Raw genomic sequence first — 22,029 nt, forward strand, 5'->3', positions numbered from 1 at the left:
AAAAAAATATTTTGAGAAACATAATTGACCGACATCTTACACTCTTTTACCAACTCTACCACTACTCGTCTTTGCTCTTCCTGGCACTTTAATTTATGGAGTACTATATCTATACCACATCGCAATATTGCATTTGTAACTACATTCATAGTGGAAATTTGTATATCATGATAAATGGACGTTTGTCCGAGATTTTTTTTGTTTTTTTTTTAAAAAAAATTTCTTGAAAATTCTAATTTAAAAACTAACTGATTATATATAGGTCTAAAAATTTGACAGACGGTCGATTATTGCCCGGCTTGGTACATATCTAATATGAGATTAAAAATGTGGCAAGGATCCAAAATATGAAATATGTGCTAATTAATAATGAGATCGATCTAATGAGAATATGATCAAAAACAAAAACAAAAATGAGATCTATGAGAATAGAGTTGACGAAATATCTTTATAGAATATGCAAAAAAACTGACGCATAGTTTATGAAATTACGGGGAAGAAATTCCAAAATATTATTATGATAATATGATCCTACATCCTCTTATAGGAAACCAAAATCCAATAAATCACCCATTCACTCTTAAACTTGTTTTGAAATTGGTTACAAAACTGATAATAGAATTACATGCTAAAGTTGAGCATTCGATTAATACTTTTAGAAGGAAAAGAAAAAAGAAGCTAGCCGAATAAAAAGCAGAGCCAGAAATAACTTAGAACAAATATAGATCTAACCACCGAACGGAAAAAATGGAGAAAAATAGTCCTAAAAAAGAGGTTAAAACCCCCAATTTCAAAGTAACAGAATTAACGACCACAAAATAATAACAAGCAAAAATCTCAAAATCTGTCTTAACCTTTTTTTACCACCCAACAAAACCAATCTCTCATTTGTTCTTCTGCACAATCTCACATACTTCTATTTCTCCCTCTCCTTGTCACAAGGAAAGGGCGTAGAAGAAACCAAAAACCTAAACAAAAGGGTAATAATTAAATAACTCATTGTAAAAAACCAAAAAAAAAAAAAAAAAAACAAAAAAAATGGGTATCAAGATGTTACTTATCTTCGGCCTCTTGATCTTAGCTATGGTAGCTAAATCCGCCAATGCCACCTATCCACTGACTAAATCATGCATCAACGGGCAAGGTTGCATCGGAGAGGACGATGAGCTCGAATCTCTAATGGATTCAGAGACAAACCGACGTCAACTCGCAAGAGGACGTCGTTACATTGGCTATGATGCTCTCAAAAAGAACAATGTGCCTTGCAGTAGACGTGGCCGATCTTACTACGATTGCAAGAAGAGAAGAAGGAATAATCCTTATAGGCGTGGATGCAGTGCCATCACGCATTGCTATAGGTACGCACGCTAAAATGATAGAGAGAGGAAGGTTTGATTCATCAACGTACGTACGTTCGATCTTCTTTCTTCATTCTTGATCGTTAAATATTAATTTCCCCTCCTTAATTTCCACCTTTTTCATATATATATATATATATATATATATATATATATATATATATATATATATTTTTTTTTCCATTATTTCTTAACGTATCCTATATGTTATACGTATGATCTTTATATTCTCCTTTTGTTATTTTTTTTTTTCCTTTTAATTATTTAATCATCATCATGATGCATATAAGCTTTTGATTCATTGGTATATCGCTTCTTTTCCTTTGTTGTTGTTCTTTTAATTCGTTTCGTTCATATAATTAAGTTCCGTTTTTCTATTATATACATCATGAATGTTTTAGTATCTTACAATTTGTTTTAAGACGACGGAGCCAAAATGGACATAGTTTTCCTTTCTATATCTTCTTTTGTATTTTATTTATATCGAAACAAACGCGACACATCAAGCTTCGGGTTACTTGTTGAGATTGTTAATGATCATGGAATGATCAACCGATCGAACTAAAAAATTGAATGCATTCTTATTTTATCCAACAAAAGGATCGCCAATAACCTTGACTAAATGAGAAATCATTATTTGAGGTTTCTTTGCTTAAATTTCCAAGATCGAGGGTAATATTTCGGGATGTATCCACATGAAACTATGACTTTGAGATCATGGTTCACATCACATCGTTTTTTCAAGCCAGTTACCGAATATTCAAGCCAGAAGTTCGATTCACGTTGACCTTGGGAGGGGTCTACGTGGCTACATGGTTTGGACCTCGTCTTAGAGCTTACGGCGATGTACACCACGAGACCAGAACCTCGTAATCATTAAGAAAATGTGATATATATATATATATATATAACAAAGTATATACAGAAGAAAAAAAAATGAAAATGTAATGGCTAGATAGAAGTGTTTTGGGGTCTCAAAGCAAACTTGTTTTTGGATTGGAAAAGCCCAAGTCCGAGCCCAAATAAAGCGGGCACCTTCATGCCGTCACCGTAGGAAAAGTCTTTTGGGGTTCAATTTATGATTTTAAATCAAACTTAATTCAACTTCGCAGTTATAAACAAATCGAAGAGTTTCATTACTAATTAAGATCCGTTTTTAATGTTTTTAATTGGAACTGCAGAACTGATATGAAAATGAAAAAAAAATTACAAAGTTTAGATATGTGTTTTATACATAAAAATTGGATAGATTTTGTTAGTGAATTGGTCAAAGTAGAAAATAGAAATTATATTTTATATATGAAAACAAAACAAAAAAAACTTAATAGAGATGAGAGTATATATTAACCGGTCGTACTCAAAACAGCTTCAAGTTCATGGGGGGCAATAAAAGAGCCCTAAGAAAACGTATAATGTTCTCTGCTTAGGCCCATCCTGTGCTCTGACTCAGTTTAGCTAACTGTTAAAAAAAATTGTTTGTTTGTTTGTCTGAGGAAATGTTTGGTAGTTTCGTGGTCACAAGACCCACCCACCTGCACTACTACTTCATTCAGCACTGTATGGTCTTTTTCCAAATTTCATTAAAATTAAGAAAAGAAAATAGAGAGCCAAAGAAGACTTTGAAGTGAGATGAGAGAACCTAACTTTGAAAACATTATTGCTATTCACACCACATCTCCATTACTTTTTTTTGACTTTTCTATTATTTCTTTATAGGAGTAGTTTTTATATAATACACTAGTGAACGAGATTTTTACAAGCGAGCTTTTTTTTTTAATAAACGCTTTTCTAGTTTTTTTTTTGGTTTGGAATATATTCTTTGTTGTAAAAGAAGAAGAAGCCATCTAAATCTTGAAATATACTCTGTAATTTAAGGAATTTAGGTAATATAACATCATCAAAAATCCGGATTGGATTCTAGTGGATAAGATTTTGCCAATAGAAGAATTAGATTGGATTCTATAGTGGGTAAGATTTACCAATAAAGGAATATAACAGTTAAAATATTTTTACAAATGAGTGAAAGAAAAGAAAAAAAAATCTCTTTTATACTTTAAAAAAAAAAAAAAAATTTAAAAAATGAGTCAACCGCAATCGTTATCATAGCACCACTAATAGTGGAAATGGACCACACAAGTTCAACTCTCTTCACATGAGAATTTTAAATATATTTTGGAGAGAGATGAAAAAAGATAATAATAGATTAGATCCGGTCCACCATGAGAAGATTGAGTCAAGTTTAATTTTAAAAACTTTAAGTTAGTCATGAAAGACCATTTAATGACAAAAAAAAAATACTAGTAAACAATTTAAGCATTAATCGTTTCCGTAGACCACGTCCCTTTTGTGCAACCAATTGAAGCACCTAACTAATATTTTTGAAAGTTTCTCTAAATAAAAACTTTGACCAAAGAAAGATTCAAAACAAAGATTTATAAAGAAATGCGATGGGGCCATTTTGCTTGCATATTTGCCCATTACCCTCAATCCATATGCCGCCACTAAAGTTCACCTTTCAACTAAAACATTCACCATGATTTTTTAACCCCAAGAAGATATTACTCTCTCCGTTTCAAAATATAGGATGTTTTGAGTAAAACACGCAGATTAAGAAAATACTACTTTATAAAAGTTCAACCAATCATAAACAAAACTGCATAATATAAATTATTAAATTAATCTAAAAGCTGCATAAAAACCTGAAAACATCCTATATTTTGAAACATCAAATAAACCTCAAAACATCCAATATATTGAGACGGAGGGAGTAGTATTTATTTAGACCCATCAGTGACCACAACTAAAGATTTGTACTCTAAATGTATCCAAACCACAATATTGTTATTGCTATTCATTAGGCTAAAAATATAGGTAAAAAGGGGTCAAAATCTCAAAACAAAACCCTATCTATCATCAAAATCATGAATATATGTATATATATAGTCAAAAGATTCCTTACCTCTCTTAATTAATACTCTCTCTTTAGACAGCTAAGCCCCACTTCCTTCTATCCTCTTTCTTTCTTTCTATTTTCAAAAGAAGATGGTGTGCCCTGTTATTTACGAAAAAAACTCCTTTTTCCCTTTCATCAATACTTAGCAAAAGAAGGTTGGAGGACCAATTTGGTTTCTCTCTTAAGTCTAAGAACAACAATGTAGGAAGCAACAAATTGTGTGTGCTTGCTTGCTTATATACAGTTATTATTACTATAAGATCATTTCAGTCAAATTGGACAACTAATAACTGAATTCAATAAGAGTAGGAGTGGAAAAAAAAAAATACTAATCTGATAGTAATTGTTTTCGTATTCAATTCAATCAAACACATCACAATAGTTATTGAAGCCAAAGCCAAATAAGAGCATATATCAAAAGCACCATATATAGATAGCGAGAAGAGAGATTAATAGTACAATTGAAAGGGCTAGGATTTTTTTTGAAAATTGAGCAAACATCTCAACATTACAAATTTTGTTTTTTTTTTTTTTTTTTTCTTTCTCGTATAATAATAATAATAATAATAATAATTCTCATCAGGATTCATTCATTCATCTCTCAAATTCCCAATTTATATAATATATAGTAATTAAAAAGAAGATCACAAAAAGAAAAAGAATTAAAAATTTAGGGTTCTTCAAGAAGTAGAAGAAGCTGCTGATGAAGAAGAACCTGAGACACGAGGTGAAGTAACAGGGAAAAGAGGAAGAAGGCGTGGCTCTGGATCCATCGGAGTAGTAGCCGGAGACGGATGCAAATAAAAGCCTTTCTCTTTTATAGCTTTCTCTTCGGGGCTCTGGTTCGATGATGACCCGGATCGATCGAACGGGTCGGGTATAAGAGGCGTGACGGGGCTGAGGACGAGAGATGGGAAATCGAGGATGCTCGGGGAGAGGATCTCGTGTTTCCTTGGGGAGAAAGCTGAGTTAACCGGGTTAAAAACCGGGTTTAAAGGATTGATTTTGAGGTTCTTCATTGAATTACGACGCTCGTAGAGACGAAACCCTGAAGCAGAAGAAGAAGAAGAAGAAGACTGTTTCTTGTTTGGTACGGCTTTGATCGGAGGGATTGAGAAAGAGGAGGAGGAGGAAGGAGTGGATCTTGTTGTTGTCGGGTCGGGTTGATGATGATGATGATGGGTGGTCGGGTTTGGTTTAAGGGAAGAACCGTGTTTGGGTCTGTCGGAGGATCCGGTTAGCATCTGAACGACTTGTTTGAAGGATGAAGTGTCTGCTTGAACGAATGTTGTCGGGTACGGGTTGCCGGATTCGGATCTTGTTGTTGTTGTTGTAGTAACGTGTCGGGTTGGAGTTGTGGGTGGTTTGTTACTCTCACTGCTACTGCTCATACTACAGCTGTTGTTGTTGTTGTTGTGGCATCTCGGCGATGGAATCAGATTCGTCGCTTCTCTGTATCTCGGCGAATTCTCCATTTGTGTGTGTGTTAAGAGAGAGAGAGAGAGAGAGAGAGAGAAAGATAAAAATTGTGTTTTTATTTTTTTTTGAGTTTGAAGCTTTTTGTGTTTTTTGGTTCGGTAAGAAAATGTTTTCGGTGGGCGCTATTGGCTCTTTTTAGTCTCTCTTTCTAAAATTTCTTTAGGTCTTCGTTCACGCGTTGACTTTGAGAGTGGTGTACACGCGCCGTCGCCAAAAGAAGGGAAGTGTGATTTTTTTTGCTATTCTTGTTTGTTTGTGTAGTAGACTCATTTGGTTATACTAGTCTTCTTGGCAATAAATAATAAGAGGTAGCCGAGAGAGAGAGACACTATAATTTCTACAAAGAACATTTAATTTTTAATCGTTGGAACTCAAATAAACCCAATGATGGGTTTTTTTTTTTTTTTTGATGACTAGGAAACTCATTTATGTGACCTTTTTTTTGGTCAATAATATTAATAAATATGTAGACTCGAAATGATGTTTATAGTTAAGTTGATTTTATCTACGTGTCGTGTTTGAATATACTATATTCAGTCAATCAAGAAATGCTTTTCTTGGAAGTAATCTAATCATTGGGGTTTGACTAAGTAAACTAGTACTAGTATAGACTTACAATTCTATTGCGTGGCTCGTTTGCTTGTGGAGAGACACGTTGGGCTTTATATAATTTGGGCTCTTCTATTTGTTATACTATTTACTAATTGGATTCGGTGTGAGTTAAGAAACCTATCCCTTGTTGTGTGCATTTTATCTGGGCCATGTCTTTATGTAGTTTATCAATATAGTTAGTCGATTGTAGAAATGATCAAACCTTTATGAATATCTCTAGTGGACATTTATTTGATCTCTCGTCTGTTCAAAGAAAAGAGTGAAGTAAGAAAGGTTAACACCGCAATTCTTTCGATCATTGAATTGGTGATCAACGCTCGACAACTACATCTGAATTCTCGTAACAAGAAAAAATATATGTTCAGTCGCTATAAGACCATAAAAGCAACAACATAACAAATTTGATTCCGTTGAACTGACATGTAAAGGCCTAACCGGTGCATAACAACAACCCGGTTAATAATTTTTAAGAGAGAAGCTCAAGTTATGAAACTAAGTCGAATCCTAATGCATGACACCACATAAATACATATACAAGAAAAGCAAAAGACAAATATATACAGTATGTATATATATAATCAGTAAATCGCTCCGCCACAAACCCATCTTGTTAATCACTTTTTCTAATTTCAAAGTTTTTCAAACTAGCCGTTTTAACTAAAACTCTTTATTAGTAGTAGTGAATTATTTCTTGTCCTTGTTATAAAACTTTGAGATGTGATGGGAAATGATGTCAGCCCCGTGGCCGACAATTACGCAGCTGATTTTTCTCCGAATCCAAGAACAAACTAGAAACCCTATTCGATGATTCCCCTTTCCCATCGAGCTTTTCACCTTACTTAGTAATCATTTTTTTTTTTTTTTTGGTCTGCATCATAATTTTTCTTATCTTTTTTTATTTGATCCAAGTTGAAAAGAACAAAAAAATACAGTACAAGCTATTCATTAAGTACAAGCAATAGTAGTATAAAACTGTATCGTTAAACTAGCGCCTGGACGCTTTCATTTATTGGCTATTAACTAATTTTTCTCTTTGTTCATTCAATGTGTTATGTTATCTAGTGGAATCATTTCACTCTAGTCATTCACTCATTTGCAAGCTTGAATAAAATCGAAAAATAAATCATCTGTAAAAGCTAGTAGTACTATTTTATTCAAACGAAACTTAATCAAAGTCGCTTAAAAAGAGAGAGAGAGAATACATCATAATTAAAATCCAAGCATTTTTAACTTAAGAAAAAAACTAGCTAACATTAAAATTCCAACGCACATAACTCTCTCCCTCTCTCTCTCACTCACTCACTCTTACACTCTTCTTGAACACGAGATTAATCTTAACACAAACACGACGACGTAATCAAGAAAGTAACCAGAGGGTTCATCTTCATTTGGGGCAAGCCGGGTTAAAGGCAAATGGACCGACGTTAAAGATACCGTAGGGCAGCTTGTTGATCACCACCGTGGATTTTCCTGGGCTTCTCTCAGGCTTGAGCACAGCGCCGACATCTCCACCGAAGAGCTTGGAGACTTTGTTGCACTTGTAGTCCTTTGATTTCACCAAATACACACGGCATCCTCTGAAACCGTAGTTAGTCACCGTCTTCGGAGCCAACAAAAAGAAGTATCCGTTCTTGTCTGTTGTCGCCTCCGAGATTATGTTCTTCTTGCTCTTGCACACTAGTCTCACAGTAGCACCTGCACGAACCATAAAGAAATAAAATATAATTAATACACGTTAGATCTGTTTTTTGAACTAATGGGAATAGTAATATGCTTTTGGGAAGTAGTGAAATTTATGGGCCAGACTGTAAAAAACAGTGACTGATGAGTGCAGAAGTGTACATAGTCACTCTCTTTTATTTTTTTTACCTCTTTTCGAAACATTGACTAGTTACGTACCAAAAGGTCCCACTTGTAACGTTTTGAAATTTTGAATTATTATTATCGAAGTGTGCGTCATGATTTTTGGTATGAAATACTTATTATTCTATAGACAAATATACGTATACAGTACTGAATGAATAAATGCGTACGTATTATTCTATAGGCAGGTCGAGTTGTTTACAAGACTACTATTACTGAGGTATTTATGAGTGTATGAAATAATTAACGAAAGTGAAAGAAGTAATAAATAAAGAAAATGGTTCAAACCTTCGACTGGTTTAGCGCCTGTGAGTGAGTCGAACGCAGCGTATTTGCAGCTTTTGCAGAAGACTGTACCACGAACGGCGACTAGGCTACGGTTGAACTTAGGCGGGTAAACCGGCGGCATAACCGGTGGCTTAGCGGGAGGAGAAACAGGTGGCTTAACCGGGGGCTTAGTTGGTGGCTTCACTGGAGCTTTGGTGGGAGGGTAAACCGGGGGCTTGACCGGAGGTTTGGCTGGTGGGGAAACTGGTGGCTTAACCGGGGCTTTAGTTGGGGGTTTAACCGGAGCTTTGGTGGGAGGGTACACCGGGGGCTTAACTGGAGCTTTGGTTGGCGGGGAAACTGGTGGCTTAACCGGAGCTTTGGTTGGGGGCTTAACTGGAGCTTTGGTGGGAGGGTAAACTGGGGGCTTAACCGGAGCTTTGGCTGGTGGAGACACTGGTGCCTTAACCGGGGGTTTAACAGGTGATTTGGCCGGTGGATGAGGATGTGGGTGAGGGTGGTGGTGATGTGGAGGGTGTGGGTGATGGTGACCGTGGTGGTAAGGAGCCGGCGCAGGAGCTAGAGAAGGGGTTTGAGACACATGGTTCACTTCTTCAGTGAAAGCAGAGGAAGTGAAGCACCAAAGTGCTACAAGACTCACTAGTACACTCTTAGCTACGAACCCCATTTTTTTGTTTGGTTAGTGATATGATTTGTGATTATGAAATGGGTCTATATATAATATAGGAGAGAGGGTTCACGCTTCTAGTGTCATGAAATAACTCTTTATTTTTTTTATTCTTCTTTTTTTTTTTTTTTTTGTAAATAGTAAATCAAAAATGATCGAAATGAGTTACTCCGTTATTAGTTACTTTTTAACTACCACATTAGCCACTCTTCTTACATTTTACTACTCGTTTTTTTTTTGTTACTCTTTTTTCTACTATACACTCTAGATGAAAACTTTATTTATTTTTGTCAAAGTAAGATGAATCATTAAATATCGATTCATAAACTTTTTAATTATGTCCACAAATAAAGTTTCTTAGCTCACCGCTGAAACCAATGTGTTAAATCTTGACCCATCTAGTAAATATTTAGAATAAAAGACTCGGTGTGAGATTTAGATCGTCGATGTCAAGTTGCAGTATTTGTTTCTCGATTATTCTGGTTAGAAATATATAACTCTCTCTGTATTAGAATAGATGATGTTTTAATTTTTTTTTTTTTGTATCACAAAAGATTATTTTATTTAGTTTATTTAATACATTTTTTATTTTTAAAACCAAATAACTATTTAATATTTTTACTTTTACAATACATAATTCAATTCAATATATGGAATGACAAGAACAAAATAACTTCACTATTTCTTTGTTTGTTAAAGGATCTCGATATATAACTTTACTACTATCACTGGTGATCCATCTAAACAGAACATTATTTAGATACTTTAACAAAAGTAATATATTGGAAGAGTATAAAATTTAGAGAAATTGTTTTATAGCGCGAATCATTGTAATGTTGAATATGAATTTCCATTATAATTTGTTTTGCGTCCTTTTTGTTTTGACATGATATCAAAGAAAGCACTTTTGTTTTTGACATGATGATATCAAAGCAATTACATGCAAAAGTTTTTGATAATTTATATGTGTGGATTTAGGAAAATCAAAGTATTGATAGCTATTTTAGTTGCAGAACCATAGTCTAAGAAACTACCAACTTATACGATAATATCATATTAGCGGGAGATGTGTTTCATGTATGATCGAGTAAAAATTTCTGATATTTAAGCATCAGAAATGTACTTTATAATGGGTTTTGTCAAACAAAAAACAAACTCTGTTTTGAAAGTAGTAGAACATTTGATTGGAGTGCATTGTTGCACAGATTAAGCCACCCTTCTACAAAAGGTATTTTGCAAATGTCCTACCAAACATGAAATCTTTAACTATATATTTTTATACGTAAGTAGCCTCGAAGTGAGTTTGCCATTAGTTACATTAATTGTGATGAATGCATGGAAACCACATTTTATGAAAATCTGATGTTGTTTTAACTAATTTCTCACAATATATCGCTGATCGGCTGATGACATCTTTTGGAGACTTTGACCGTAATTGCTGCGTTACGTTGCACATGTTCCCCAATTGCTTAAAATAGATTTTTTTTTTTTGTATCATACATCAAAATTTGATCAGGTAACTCCAAAAGTCCTACGCAGGCAACTAGCTAGGATCAGTTGCCGATAAACATGATAATAAGTAATACTCTAAGACAACTCTATAATACAAATATCACCATGCTCGAATTTAAATCCATTATTATTGAGAAACTTTTTCTCCAATAGTTAAAACTTAAAACTGTTACGTTTAGATATTTTTCCTTTACCTGTCGTTTTGTTTGAATTGTTTTTGTTCTTTTCTGTGTTAAATAAATGTTAAATGTCTAAAGCGATTCACGAAAAAGGTCCAAACCCACCATTTCTTTCTACAATGATCAATAATAGTCACGAACGGGGGTAACTTGAATTATTAACGTTGCGGGATAACTATGTTTTGTCCGGATAGAGACATGTCATGTTACATTTTCGCGTTACCTGCAAAAGTATGGGAAATATGATAGACCCACCCTATCATTATTATTATTATTTTTTTTTTCAAATTAAAACCTATCTTTGGATGCTTTTGTCTAACGTTTCGCTATAGATCATATAACACAATTATGAGCCATAATTGTTTAAATGTTTAAATCGGAAAACGCGAAGATGTGTATCATTACGTTTACAATGTAGACTAATTAATCATTCTTGTCGTTGGAATGATTCTCTTTGCTTTTATGATTTTACTGAATTTAATAAAAACAATAAGTATATACGTCCGAAAAAGTATGCATCGTGAACTTACCACATTTTCCTCCAAAAAATATGGCTACTTTCGTGCTAGTCTTTGTTCTTATATTTTTCATCAGTGTATAGGATAGTATCATAGTGTTATAGTTAGGTTTATCAATGTCCGACATGATTGTCGGATCTTTACAACATCAACGAAGGGTTAAGTTCCACAGCAACACAATTACATATTCTAACAAAAATTATCAAACAATTTCCCATTGAGAATCTAGTAAGTTGATTGACAAAAAATTTGGAACCGGTTAAGCATAATATGAAGTATGCATGTGGCATTCAAGCTTGGTTTGCATCTAGGCAAACGATGGATAATCTTATTTGGGAGTTGTTTTTAAGAAGTTTTTTTTGAAACAATTTTCACAGCTAAACACGCCCTACAACCAGCCACAACAACAAAACAACTTTGAAATTAAACCGATAGAGAAACATAAACAAACAGCTTTGAAGATTGAACCACATAACGAAAACTAACTGTCCATTTACAATCTCCACCGTTGAAAAGCAAGCTTTAAATATCCCGGAGCTGCCCACAAAGTTTTGTGACGATCAAATTCAAAGTGCGATGAACGATCACAACTCACAAGTTCACAGCCCATATATACACACTTGTGAACGTTCATACATTGTTTCATAGTCCACACATAACATATCTATCTTAACATTTTTGAAGTACATTTTTGTGTCATCCTCTCTTATCTTTGTATCCAAACAAGTTCCAACTAAATTCTCTACAATCTTTACAACCAAACAAAATCATTTCCGTATTTGATAATATTAATTTCTTAAAATCTATCTACCTAATTTAAAGCAATATGTTATAATAAAATAGAATTCTCCTTTCACTTTTATTTAATCTTACATTTAATTATTTGAATTACTATTTAATATATAAAGTTAATAAAATTTTAGATTTTTTTCAGCATATGATGTGATTTGAATTTTTATAAACGGATATATATTTAAAAAATTGTTTTAGGATTTTTGTAACCAAACAAGTATTTCCAAATATATATTATTTTACATTTGAGTTATTTTAATATATAATGAATATTTACAATTAAAATTTAAAATAACACGCAATAAAATTATATTGTGCGAATGATTTGGATCAATATGAATATAAATTTAGTTATCATTAATTTCGTGTTACACAAATAGTTTATCATTTCATTATTTTGCTAACATTATCAATATTAGAATATTAGATATGTTAAATTGAGAACAAATTATTTTGCGGTAAACTGTGGGTTAAATCCTATAATTAACAGTCAAACTGTTAATTTCTTTAGAATGCACGGGGTTATTGATTTATGAAACAAACAAAAAAAATAAAAGAAATGGACTCGTGGTGTACCACGGGTAAATTCTAGTACTATTACATTGCACATTTAATGTCTAAATCGAAATTCCACGCTTCCTACGTTTTTATATTTAGGAGCTTGAGTACTTGGGAGTTGGAATCCATTATAATTTAATGAGACTATGATTTGAAAAATGGGGTAATAGTTAATAAAATTTTAATATCAATGTCAATAAATTCACCCACTCGGAGTAGTACTATTTTTTTTAAAAAATAAGGTTAGTTAGTCATTTATATTCCTAAGTTATACTAACAGTTATGCTTGTGTAAATTTGTATACTTACAAGACTAACGAGGTTATATATTTATGTAGGAGGTTTAAGAATGACGATTTCAATCCAAATGTGTAATTTTTTGAATTTAGAAATTTTACTTTCTCCTAATTTATACTAGTATTAATCTAAAAAAGTAGTACTTTTTTTTGGTTGTATTAATATCCAAGCGCTATAAATGTAGAATTATTTTATGGTTTGTTGTGCATAGATCTAGATGTCAACTATTACGACCGAATAACATTTAGTCAACTAGGAGAAGGATCCTATCTATTACGTAGTAATTAGTGAAACAAGCTCACGTAGTCACGTGAAATTCTGCAATCATCCTTCGGAGCAAAGCGAGGAGCCTATCCCGGAGAACACCAACGATATGCATGGGATTTTTCATTTTAGTGCGATCGTGTTATATCCAAGATCTATAGCGTAAGTCCAATGAGAGAGAAAAAAAAAGGAGTCAAATCGTAACTTGGTATGCATTCTGGTCTTCTACTCACTTGCATATGGGTATTTGACTACCTATACATGTAATGTCATAAACCATATCAAATTTGACTGATAAGTATTATTAATATGAAAGTTGTTTGTCATGTGAAATTGATTGTAATCAAGAAACTATATAAATATTTTGACTGTACAATTTATTTATAAATAGTATTGAATACCGATCGAGTGTTACTGTGGTTACAACTTACAAGTATACAATACATGTTGCATGAGAGATTTTATCTCTATTTTTGGGTTTCTATAAGGTTCGGTATTCTCATTAACTGGGTAATGGGTTTCTCCGACAGAGTGACAGGGCTAACTGTCCCAGGTTGGTTGGTTTGGAGTATTAAGTAACTAATTTGGGCTATGTAATTAGAGACTATGGGCTATGGTTTAAAGAGCTCCGCTGTACATTCAGTTTTGACAGTACAGTGGTAATAGACTAATAGTTTTGGGCTTCGACTAGAATTTAGGCTAGGGTTAGAGCGTCGGACTAACAAAGTCTAGGTTTAGGGTTAGTGTTAGGGAGTCAAGTTTGAGTAATTAGGCCGAATAACTTATCTTAGTTTTCTAATTGTGGAAAATAAATTTTCTCTTACTTTTTGTTTTGTCTAATCGTTAAAAAATGCTATTAGAATTACTGACTTCTATATGTGCATCATCCTTCTGAAAACTTGTACGTGACACTCTCTTTTCATCGCGTGCAAGGCAAGACAAAAGTTTATTATCAAAACAGGCACTCCAAGAAATCAATCTTCAGATTTAGGCATCACACATCGGGAGGCATGAAAAAAAGTCAATATCACATTGTAGTAGACATATTTACCCTTCAACAAAGCAGACTGGATATTTAGATGCGAACTAAACTGTTGATGACATATTTACCTTTCGAAGTTTTGGCAGGATAAATAATTAGATGAAAACTAGACGATGTCATGACAATTAGGTATGAGATTTGGTTAAAAGAATATAATTTGGCACAAATTATTTTTTATCTGTTTTATTCCACCAAATGAAAATTCACCAAAACTTAAAGAAAATAGTTGTTATTTGCTTTCAGTATTTAAAAGTTTATGAACAAATATTATTAGAGCTTTGAAGTGTGTTTTTCTTCTTGTAATCATGAATATCTTCTGATCCACTATAATATTGATTTTGTGAAACTTCCTCCAAGACGTAGCTCCAAACTATTTGATCCGTCAACGTCCATCTCCCCCATATTATTCGAATGTATCTTAAGAAATCAGCTGAAACAAAGAAGATTATAAGAGTACCAAGCTGAGGAAGGAAGCAAACAACTCCCCATGAAAATGAGATTACTGTATTGTCATACCTTTAGAGGACGATGAAGAGAGTTTAACATTTGTTTAACCTACACATCTTTATAATGCTTGTTATATAACTAAGTTGACAACTTTAACATGCATCAGATGTTGGAGATATCTCAATTTTTTTGTCCATCTAGGCGAGATAATGTATGTTCATGTTTCTGGGTGTTGGTGTTCAAAACTATATACCCTAAAGCCAAGATGGTTGAATGAACCCAAGGGAAACCAATTTAAAGATGGGTTGTGTTCAAAACTATAACCTAAAGGCAAGAGGATGACTAAACCCAAGGGGAAACCAATTCAACTTTGCTGTAGTGTTCAAAAATATACCATAAAGCCATGATAGATAACTGAACCCAAGGGGAAACCAAATTAACCTTGCGGTTGTGTTCAAAACTACACCTTAAAACGAAGACAGATGACTAAACCCAAAGGGAAACCACACTAGCATTGATAAAAATACGTATTGCCAAATATTTCCTTACCTTCATATAAAGAGTTTGATTCCTCAGCGATTGTTGAAACTGAAACGAGTAAGGAATACAAGTAAAGAGAGCGTGAATCACAACACAAAAATTCACGAAACTGCACAAAAAAGTACCAACTAATTATGAAACTGGAGTTTGGTGATTTCAATCAAACAAGAAATGGATAAACATGGGGCTTCAAGCTTCCTCTTCGATTCCAAGTGCCGAATCAGGCGAGCAGAAAGGCGGGTGACATAGCCGATTACAGACATGGAGTCAGTGGCGGATCCAGAAAACAAATCAGTATGGGCACATTTTTCAATTAACAATTTCAAAATTTATATAACAAAAATTAATGAAAATAATTTCTAATTACTTTTAATATATTAAAATAATAAAATCAGAATAGACACAAACTTATTTTGGGTTCTAAATATATTTAATTACATATATCATATAATATAATTTATTTGCTAAGTTACAAATCATAACACATGTAATTTTTTTTTAAGTATAATTGACATTTATAAAATATCACATAAATCCAAACTCTATGAAATAAACTACAAAAGAGATAATAAAATGTTTACTTAGTTACTCATTTTACTAACATTTTTATAATTCAAATGTAATCTTTACAGTTTAAAAATAATAATTTGTTTCAAAAGTCAAAATGGAATTACAATGACTAAAATAAAAGTATAAAACTAACATTTATTTGAGAAACTATAAAAGTGTAAATGGAATAAGGAAATTGCCCTCAAGGCTCAATCAGAGAAATAAAAATATGTTAGAACTTAGAAAAGACACTAAAAAAGACCAAAATAGAACAATAAAAGTATATGAGAAAAAATAGAAAACAGAACAATAAAAGGAAAAATAAATGAAGACAGCAGAAAAAAAGTTTTAAAATTGGGCATCGAACAAGACACCCGAAACTTAGGGTGGGGCACAACGTAACCAAACGAGCTACAAGATCATAATAACCACTACTCACTTAGACAAAATTTAACTTAGTACGTGCCCCACCCTATGACACTGTAGATCCGCCCCTGCATGGAGTCGTCTATGACGACGGCTGAAAGAGCTTGTATGAGTAGCTGAAACTTTCTGTAGAGCATGTAAACGTGATTTCGAGGGTTTTTTAATGGTTGGATTGGCCATTTGTAACTGCGGTAGACGAGATCTGATCCTCGTTGTCACCATCAGAATTGCGATTTGGAGTTGGGCTGAAGGATGGAGAATGGAGAAATGGGGAAAAGGATAGAACTGAACGAGCGGTTCAGATTAGGCGTAGACTTATTAATTGTCTTAATTGTTTATTACTTTATCGTAATGAAACTAATGTAACTGTGCAGTTTGGGAGATTCATTTGTAGAGGCAAGAGTTACTGTAACAATTATAGGGACAACAACGTCATTGTACATGGGAGGAGTACCTATATTCGAAGATGAGTACCCACAATACCTAAATTCGAAAATTAGTTTGTTGTCGTTGCTCTTTTTGTAAATAACTCGCAAGACAATCTTTCCAAGTAACATATTTTTTAACCAAAAAGTACTTCCAAGTACAGAAATAATTAACTATACACAGTCTAATTTGACAATAGTAACATATTATTGACAAAACATATCATTCAATTTTTGTTTTTGATCATTTTCCGAAGCTTCCTAGTTCCCACACAAGCTTGTGATTTTTTTTCTCTTTCATATATAGCTAACGGTACAAATTAGCTCTGAAAAAAATATACATATTTAAATTTAATGAATCAGTGGAGTTGCGCCATGATTGTTTTGTTGTGGTCTAATGAGCCGGTTCTAAGTATATTTATGTTTAAAGCCAAATTTTTTTTTGAACCCATTAACAAAAAAAGACTCAAAACGGTTCATGAAAAGTTCAAATTGTGAACTTCTTTCGTTTATAAACTCGGGTTGACCATCACAAACTCTTTTCTAAAATTGATGCTCATTATAAATTTATAACATATGTATAATTATGTCTAAAACACCTGCTTCATTGGCTTTAGCCCAAAACGGAGCATGGCAAAATCGTCTATCCGATAACTCTCCGCTTATGAGTTAGTTTTTGGATTAAGTTAATCAGTACCCATGATTGGTCCAACAAATTTCCCTCAAAAACAGTTTTCCACCGGTGTGACATGCATGTACGCTTCTTTTGATGTGGTATTTCCGAAATCTTAGATTTGCGCGGTTCTGTTTGAACCGTTTCGTCCCACCCACACAGGGCCGGCCCGACACTGTGGGCCGCCTAAAGCCAAAAAAAAATTTATGCCCATAAATACAAAAATTTAGACTAATGTTACACCATAGACTCGAACACACTACATGAGGAAACACAAAATCTGGAATAACCGCTGCACTATTAAGAGTTTTTGCAATATTGATGCCCTTAAAATTTATATAATAATTTAGCGCCTAAAGCCCTTGCATGACGGGCTTTAGGTCAGGACCGGGCCTCCCACATCACAGGAAGACTTATTAGAGTACAAAATGTCCCATGCATGTCCTTTGTCAACAAATATTTTATCATATATACAGTTATTTGGTAAATCTCAAAATTTGATATAAAAAAACATATCTCCAACAAATAAAATGAAAATTGTTTGCTAAAAAGATGTTAAAATATCTTCCGGCTTATAAAACTCAAAACGAATCTTTAGTAAATTACATTATGAACATAAATGATAATTTCTCTTAATTAAAAAACTCTCAAATGGGGGTAAATCTCAGATGATGAAATATACTATCTTCTTTTCTTTTAATCTCTCTTCTTTGTATAGCCCAAGGTCCATTTTCACAAGGGGGTACCTATATGAACTTCCACTACATCACCACACAATGTCGTCAAAGCTCACTTGATCATCGAGTGAACCCACGTGCGCATAATCCACAGATAGCAACGAGGACGCGGCTTGATAATGCTGATGGTCAACGGTGAGGCCCATGAGATCGTTAGGGTTGGGATAGTGATCGTTTAGATTTCCGATGAGCATTGCAATAGAAGCTTCTTCTTCGTCTCCTGGCATGAAATCATACATTATCTCTTCGTAGTGGTTCCTCTCGTTCACTTCCATCGACTTAGCTCCTCTTCCTCCATTTTGTCTTCCCGGCTTTGTAACGGCGAAGTACTTTAATAAGAAAAAGTGAATAGATATTGTACACACAAATCATAAGTCATAACCAAACCAAATCAACCCAAAAAAAGAAAATTATAAACTCGATGTAACTTCATGTTATCATTGACAGGAAAAGGCCAATAAAAGGGCAGTGAAGTTTTTGTCTGTATGCTTAACAAACTAAATTCAATGACTACTTTTCAGATTTCCAATTTCAGTCTACTAATTAATAAATTTTCAACTTATTTTTGTCTTTTTATAATAATAATTAAAAATATAGGGGAAAGGGAGTTAACAAGAGAGAACTCACGAGATTCTTGCTTTCGTCCTCGTATATTGTTAAAGTATCTCCTGACTCTACTCCATTTTGCCTCACAAATTCTCCTTTAGTTATGACCACAAAAAAATAAAATAAAAAATCCATACAAGTAAAAGAGTAGTTTACTAGTTTTACATGAATTAATAGTACTATTATATACTTTTAAAATGATACTATTGAATTCCTTAATTTACCTGTGTTCTCGAGGACATACATTCTGCTCTTGTTATTGGACCAGAACCTATGGCATTAATAAAGCTTTAAGTCTTTCTTGTCGTAAAATTATTCCCTATTGATAAATAAAAACAACTCGAAATCTAACAAGAAGTCGTAACAAAAAAGTGATGAGACTAACTTGTATTTGAAAGACCAGGACTGCAAAGAGAAAACATCTCTCATCCCTAAAACGATTCCTTCTTTATCAGATAACTTCGGAAGCTTTCCTTCGGCTTCTCTCTGCAGTCCATAGCATATAGGCGTCTTTCTTACTTAGAAAAATAACAACGATCGATATGACCATTATCATTAAAATAACTTTAAATCAATGTTTAATTTAAAACCAAGATATGTAGAACCTTTTCCATGATGTTTTTTTTCACTTTCCCATGCCATATAATGGTTTCTCGAGGTAAACCATTTAATAGAATCCATTAAATAGGAAAGGCATATTGACGACTTTCCATTTTCTTCAACCCCGTAATTTAAAATAAACTCATTTTCACATCTTCATCTTAGTTAAATTTTAAATGGATAGCAAAAATTGTGTGTGATACATAAAATAAGTTCAATCTTAAACTAGTACTATAAAACTTTAAATTAATTCATATATACACTACATGCTAATGTTAAAATTCAAAATACAAAATTACGTACAGAAACCAAACTAATTTGATTCTATACTCATGTTTCATACTCATCTTGTTTTTCGGGTGATTACTTTTAAAGACGAAAAACTTATTATTGGTTAGACAAATACTACTATATTAGTATGAAAATGAAATGTGAAATAAATACTCAGTGAAATTGCAATGAGAGAATCTGAGGCCACAGTGATTTTTGTGCTATGTTCCACAAAATATTATTTATAAAATGGTGGTAGTCAAATCCTATAATGAAATGTTGAGTTATTTTGAAAACGAAGAAAAATAATGAAAACAAAACGAATAAATTTCTGAGTGAACTGAATTGAAAGAATTTACATACCTTTGGGAGAACTATCCTCCCAAGAGCCCCAACATCGCTGTTCTTCAAAAGCTTCACACACGAAACCCTAAGCTTCTACCACAACCAACAATCAATTTTTTTTTTATAAAAAAATTATCATAGAGACAAAATATAAACCCAAAACCGTATAAATTCAAAATTTTGGACCAGCAAAAACAAAACCTTGTTATCGAAAGTGGAGTGAGGGTAGAGATCTTTTCTCTCAGGGATCTGCACGTTATTTCTCATGTTAAGCATCATCACCTGTCTCTTTGACTCAACCACCTCATCTGGACTAGAATTAGGGCTAGAGTTGTTTCTTGATCTGATCATCGCGTTCTTCCTGTTGATCCTGGCCATCTTTGTCGGATCAAGAAACAATCCACCTCTCTCTGGTCTCAAACAAGGATTAGGATTACTAACCAAAGAACAGACCTCACTTCCGGGTTGCGAAACCGGGATCTGAGGAAAAGCATCGGACGAGTAAAGCGGCTGATGAGGATTCATCACGGCTGCCATCTGCTCCATCGGGTAAGAATACAAAAGGTGCGAGAGATTGTTGTTAGCATCCATAGCGAATTCTTGGACAGAGTTTGCGTTAGAAGAGGAAAAGGGAAAGAAGTTATCCATTTTTCCCGGGGAGAGAGAGAGATATGAATTGGGGGGGGGGGGGGGGGAAGAGAGGTCGTTGGGGAGATTGATTAGGAGAGAGCGAGTGAAGAAGAGACAGATGTTGAAAAAAACACAAAAAGAAACGAGTCAAAATGTTGCAGATGGTTCGATGTTGCAGCTTATGGGGATACGCATCTCACCACTCACACAAGGAGAGAGATATGAATATATAAGGGCTAAGACATATACATACAGTCATACATATGTATATGTGGCGCCAGATTGTGTTTGAATGTATATAATGGTTTTTATGGCACAGAAGACCACGAGAAGCTCATTGGCTGTTTGTGTTGTTTTTTTTTCTGAGAGATAGAGAAGACTCTTTTTTATTTTATTTATGAGTTGCCTAGCTCTCATCCTCATATTTACTCTGTTAAAGGTAATCCTTAATCTAAAGAGTACTATTTAAGTTTTTTTTTTTTTTTTTTTTGTCGTGCACATTATTTAGTTCAAACATTGAAAAAATGAATCTTTGCAGCTTTAGTAATTGGTTTGATAGTTGGCATATTAAACTTTGAGGAAACTCAATTAACAACCATTCATGATTCGTCAAATATAAATTTACTCCCCAGTCCCCATTAATATTCTTGTGTCGCTTGTACATATTTCAGAAAACGGTTACTTATTATAATAACCTTAATTTAGAAAACTTTTGAATTCAAAGACGAAAAAGACAAATTCATTAATATTTACACATTAAAAGTTACGAAAACTTCATAAATTGTTACTCGTATTTTGTTGAAACTCAATTAATCGTCATAGGTATACCTTTTATAAACATACTTTGGCAAAAACTTTCTTTTCAATATATAAATACATACTAAGGGGGTTATTGGTTTGGGATTTAAAGAGAATTTTAATGACTTAAGAAGTTATGTAAAATATGTTGTTATTCAATCAAGACTTTTTAAAACTCTTTTAAAATTTGGTGTTATTAGTTGTGGATTTGCAAAAAGTTATCTAAAATCTTTATAAATATAGTGTTATTGGATTAGGAGTTTTATCAAGTCATTATAAATTTTATGTTATTCAAATATAACAAAAGAATCTTGGATTGTTAATGACTTCTACTATTATGTTATTGGTTTAGGATTTTATATTCTTTTCTTCATAAAAAAAGTCATGTAAACATTCTCATCAAATAGAAAGATTGTGGAATCATAGTCCATGACTTTTTGGGAGGCAGATAAGAAGAGCCATTGACGACGTCGCAAATTCCCTGCATATTCTCAGTATACAAAGTGTCCATTAATCTGATGTCAAACCGAAAACATAACAATTTTTTTAAACATCTAAAATGGGTTGAGAGTCCAATGATGATGTCATTTTACTAGGCTGAA

General features: G+C 33.3%; 3 protein-coding genes and 1 pseudogene across 6 annotated transcripts in view; 1 reads left to right on the plus strand and 3 right to left on the minus strand.

Annotated features, from left to right (window-relative positions):
* The first annotated feature begins 831 nt into the window (after positions 1-831).
* On the plus strand, positions 832-1,738 carry LOC147923997 (protein RALF-like 4 pseudogene; annotated as a pseudogene).
* Positions 1,739-4,723: 2,985 nt separating this feature from the next.
* On the minus strand, positions 4,724-6,187 carry LOC104757166 (VQ motif-containing protein 4). The gene has a single exon (XM_010479893.3). The coding sequence runs from the start codon at positions 5,784-5,786 to the stop codon at positions 4,992-4,994; it is 795 nt and encodes a 264-aa protein (XP_010478195.1). The 5' UTR covers positions 5,787-6,187; the 3' UTR covers positions 4,724-4,991.
* A 1,343-nt stretch (positions 6,188-7,530) lies between these two features.
* LOC104757167 (non-classical arabinogalactan protein 31) overlaps positions 7,531-22,029 on the minus strand; it is a 63,677-nt gene continuing 49,178 nt past the window's right edge. The window contains exons 2-3 of the mRNA XM_010479894.3: positions 8,554-9,316; positions 7,531-8,097 (exon numbers count right to left, since the gene is read on the minus strand). Coding sequence (XP_010478196.2) covers positions 7,787-8,097; positions 8,554-9,220 — 978 coding nt within the window. The 5' untranslated portion in view covers positions 9,221-9,316 and the 3' untranslated portion in view covers positions 7,531-7,786. The remainder of the gene's footprint in view (positions 8,098-8,553; positions 9,317-22,029) is intronic.
* On the minus strand, positions 17,982-20,946 carry LOC104757168 (B3 domain-containing transcription factor LEC2-like). Of its 4 annotated transcripts, none has more exons than XM_010479895.3 (6): positions 20,201-20,946; positions 20,018-20,092; positions 19,170-19,270; positions 19,009-19,055; positions 18,806-18,879; positions 17,982-18,507 (listed from the first exon to the last, which is right to left on the minus strand). In XM_010479895.3, the coding sequence occupies exons 1-6, from the start codon at positions 20,645-20,647 to the stop codon at positions 18,208-18,210; spliced, it is 1,044 nt and encodes a 347-aa protein (XP_010478197.2). In that variant the 5' UTR covers positions 20,648-20,946; the 3' UTR covers positions 17,982-18,207. The 4 variants fall into 4 exon arrangements, with proteins under 4 accessions (XP_010478197.2, XP_087350400.1, XP_087350398.1 ...); XM_087494274.1 differs by having other exon boundaries at positions 17,982-18,489; positions 20,018-20,089; positions 20,201-20,831; XM_087494272.1 differs by having other exon boundaries at positions 20,018-20,089; positions 20,201-20,831.

This window comes from Camelina sativa, chromosome 17 (assembly GCF_030686135.1).
Source record: "Camelina sativa cultivar CO46 ecotype springtype chromosome 17, ASM3068613v1".
In the NCBI taxonomy this organism is placed as follows: domain Eukaryota; kingdom Viridiplantae; phylum Streptophyta; class Magnoliopsida; order Brassicales; family Brassicaceae; genus Camelina; species Camelina sativa.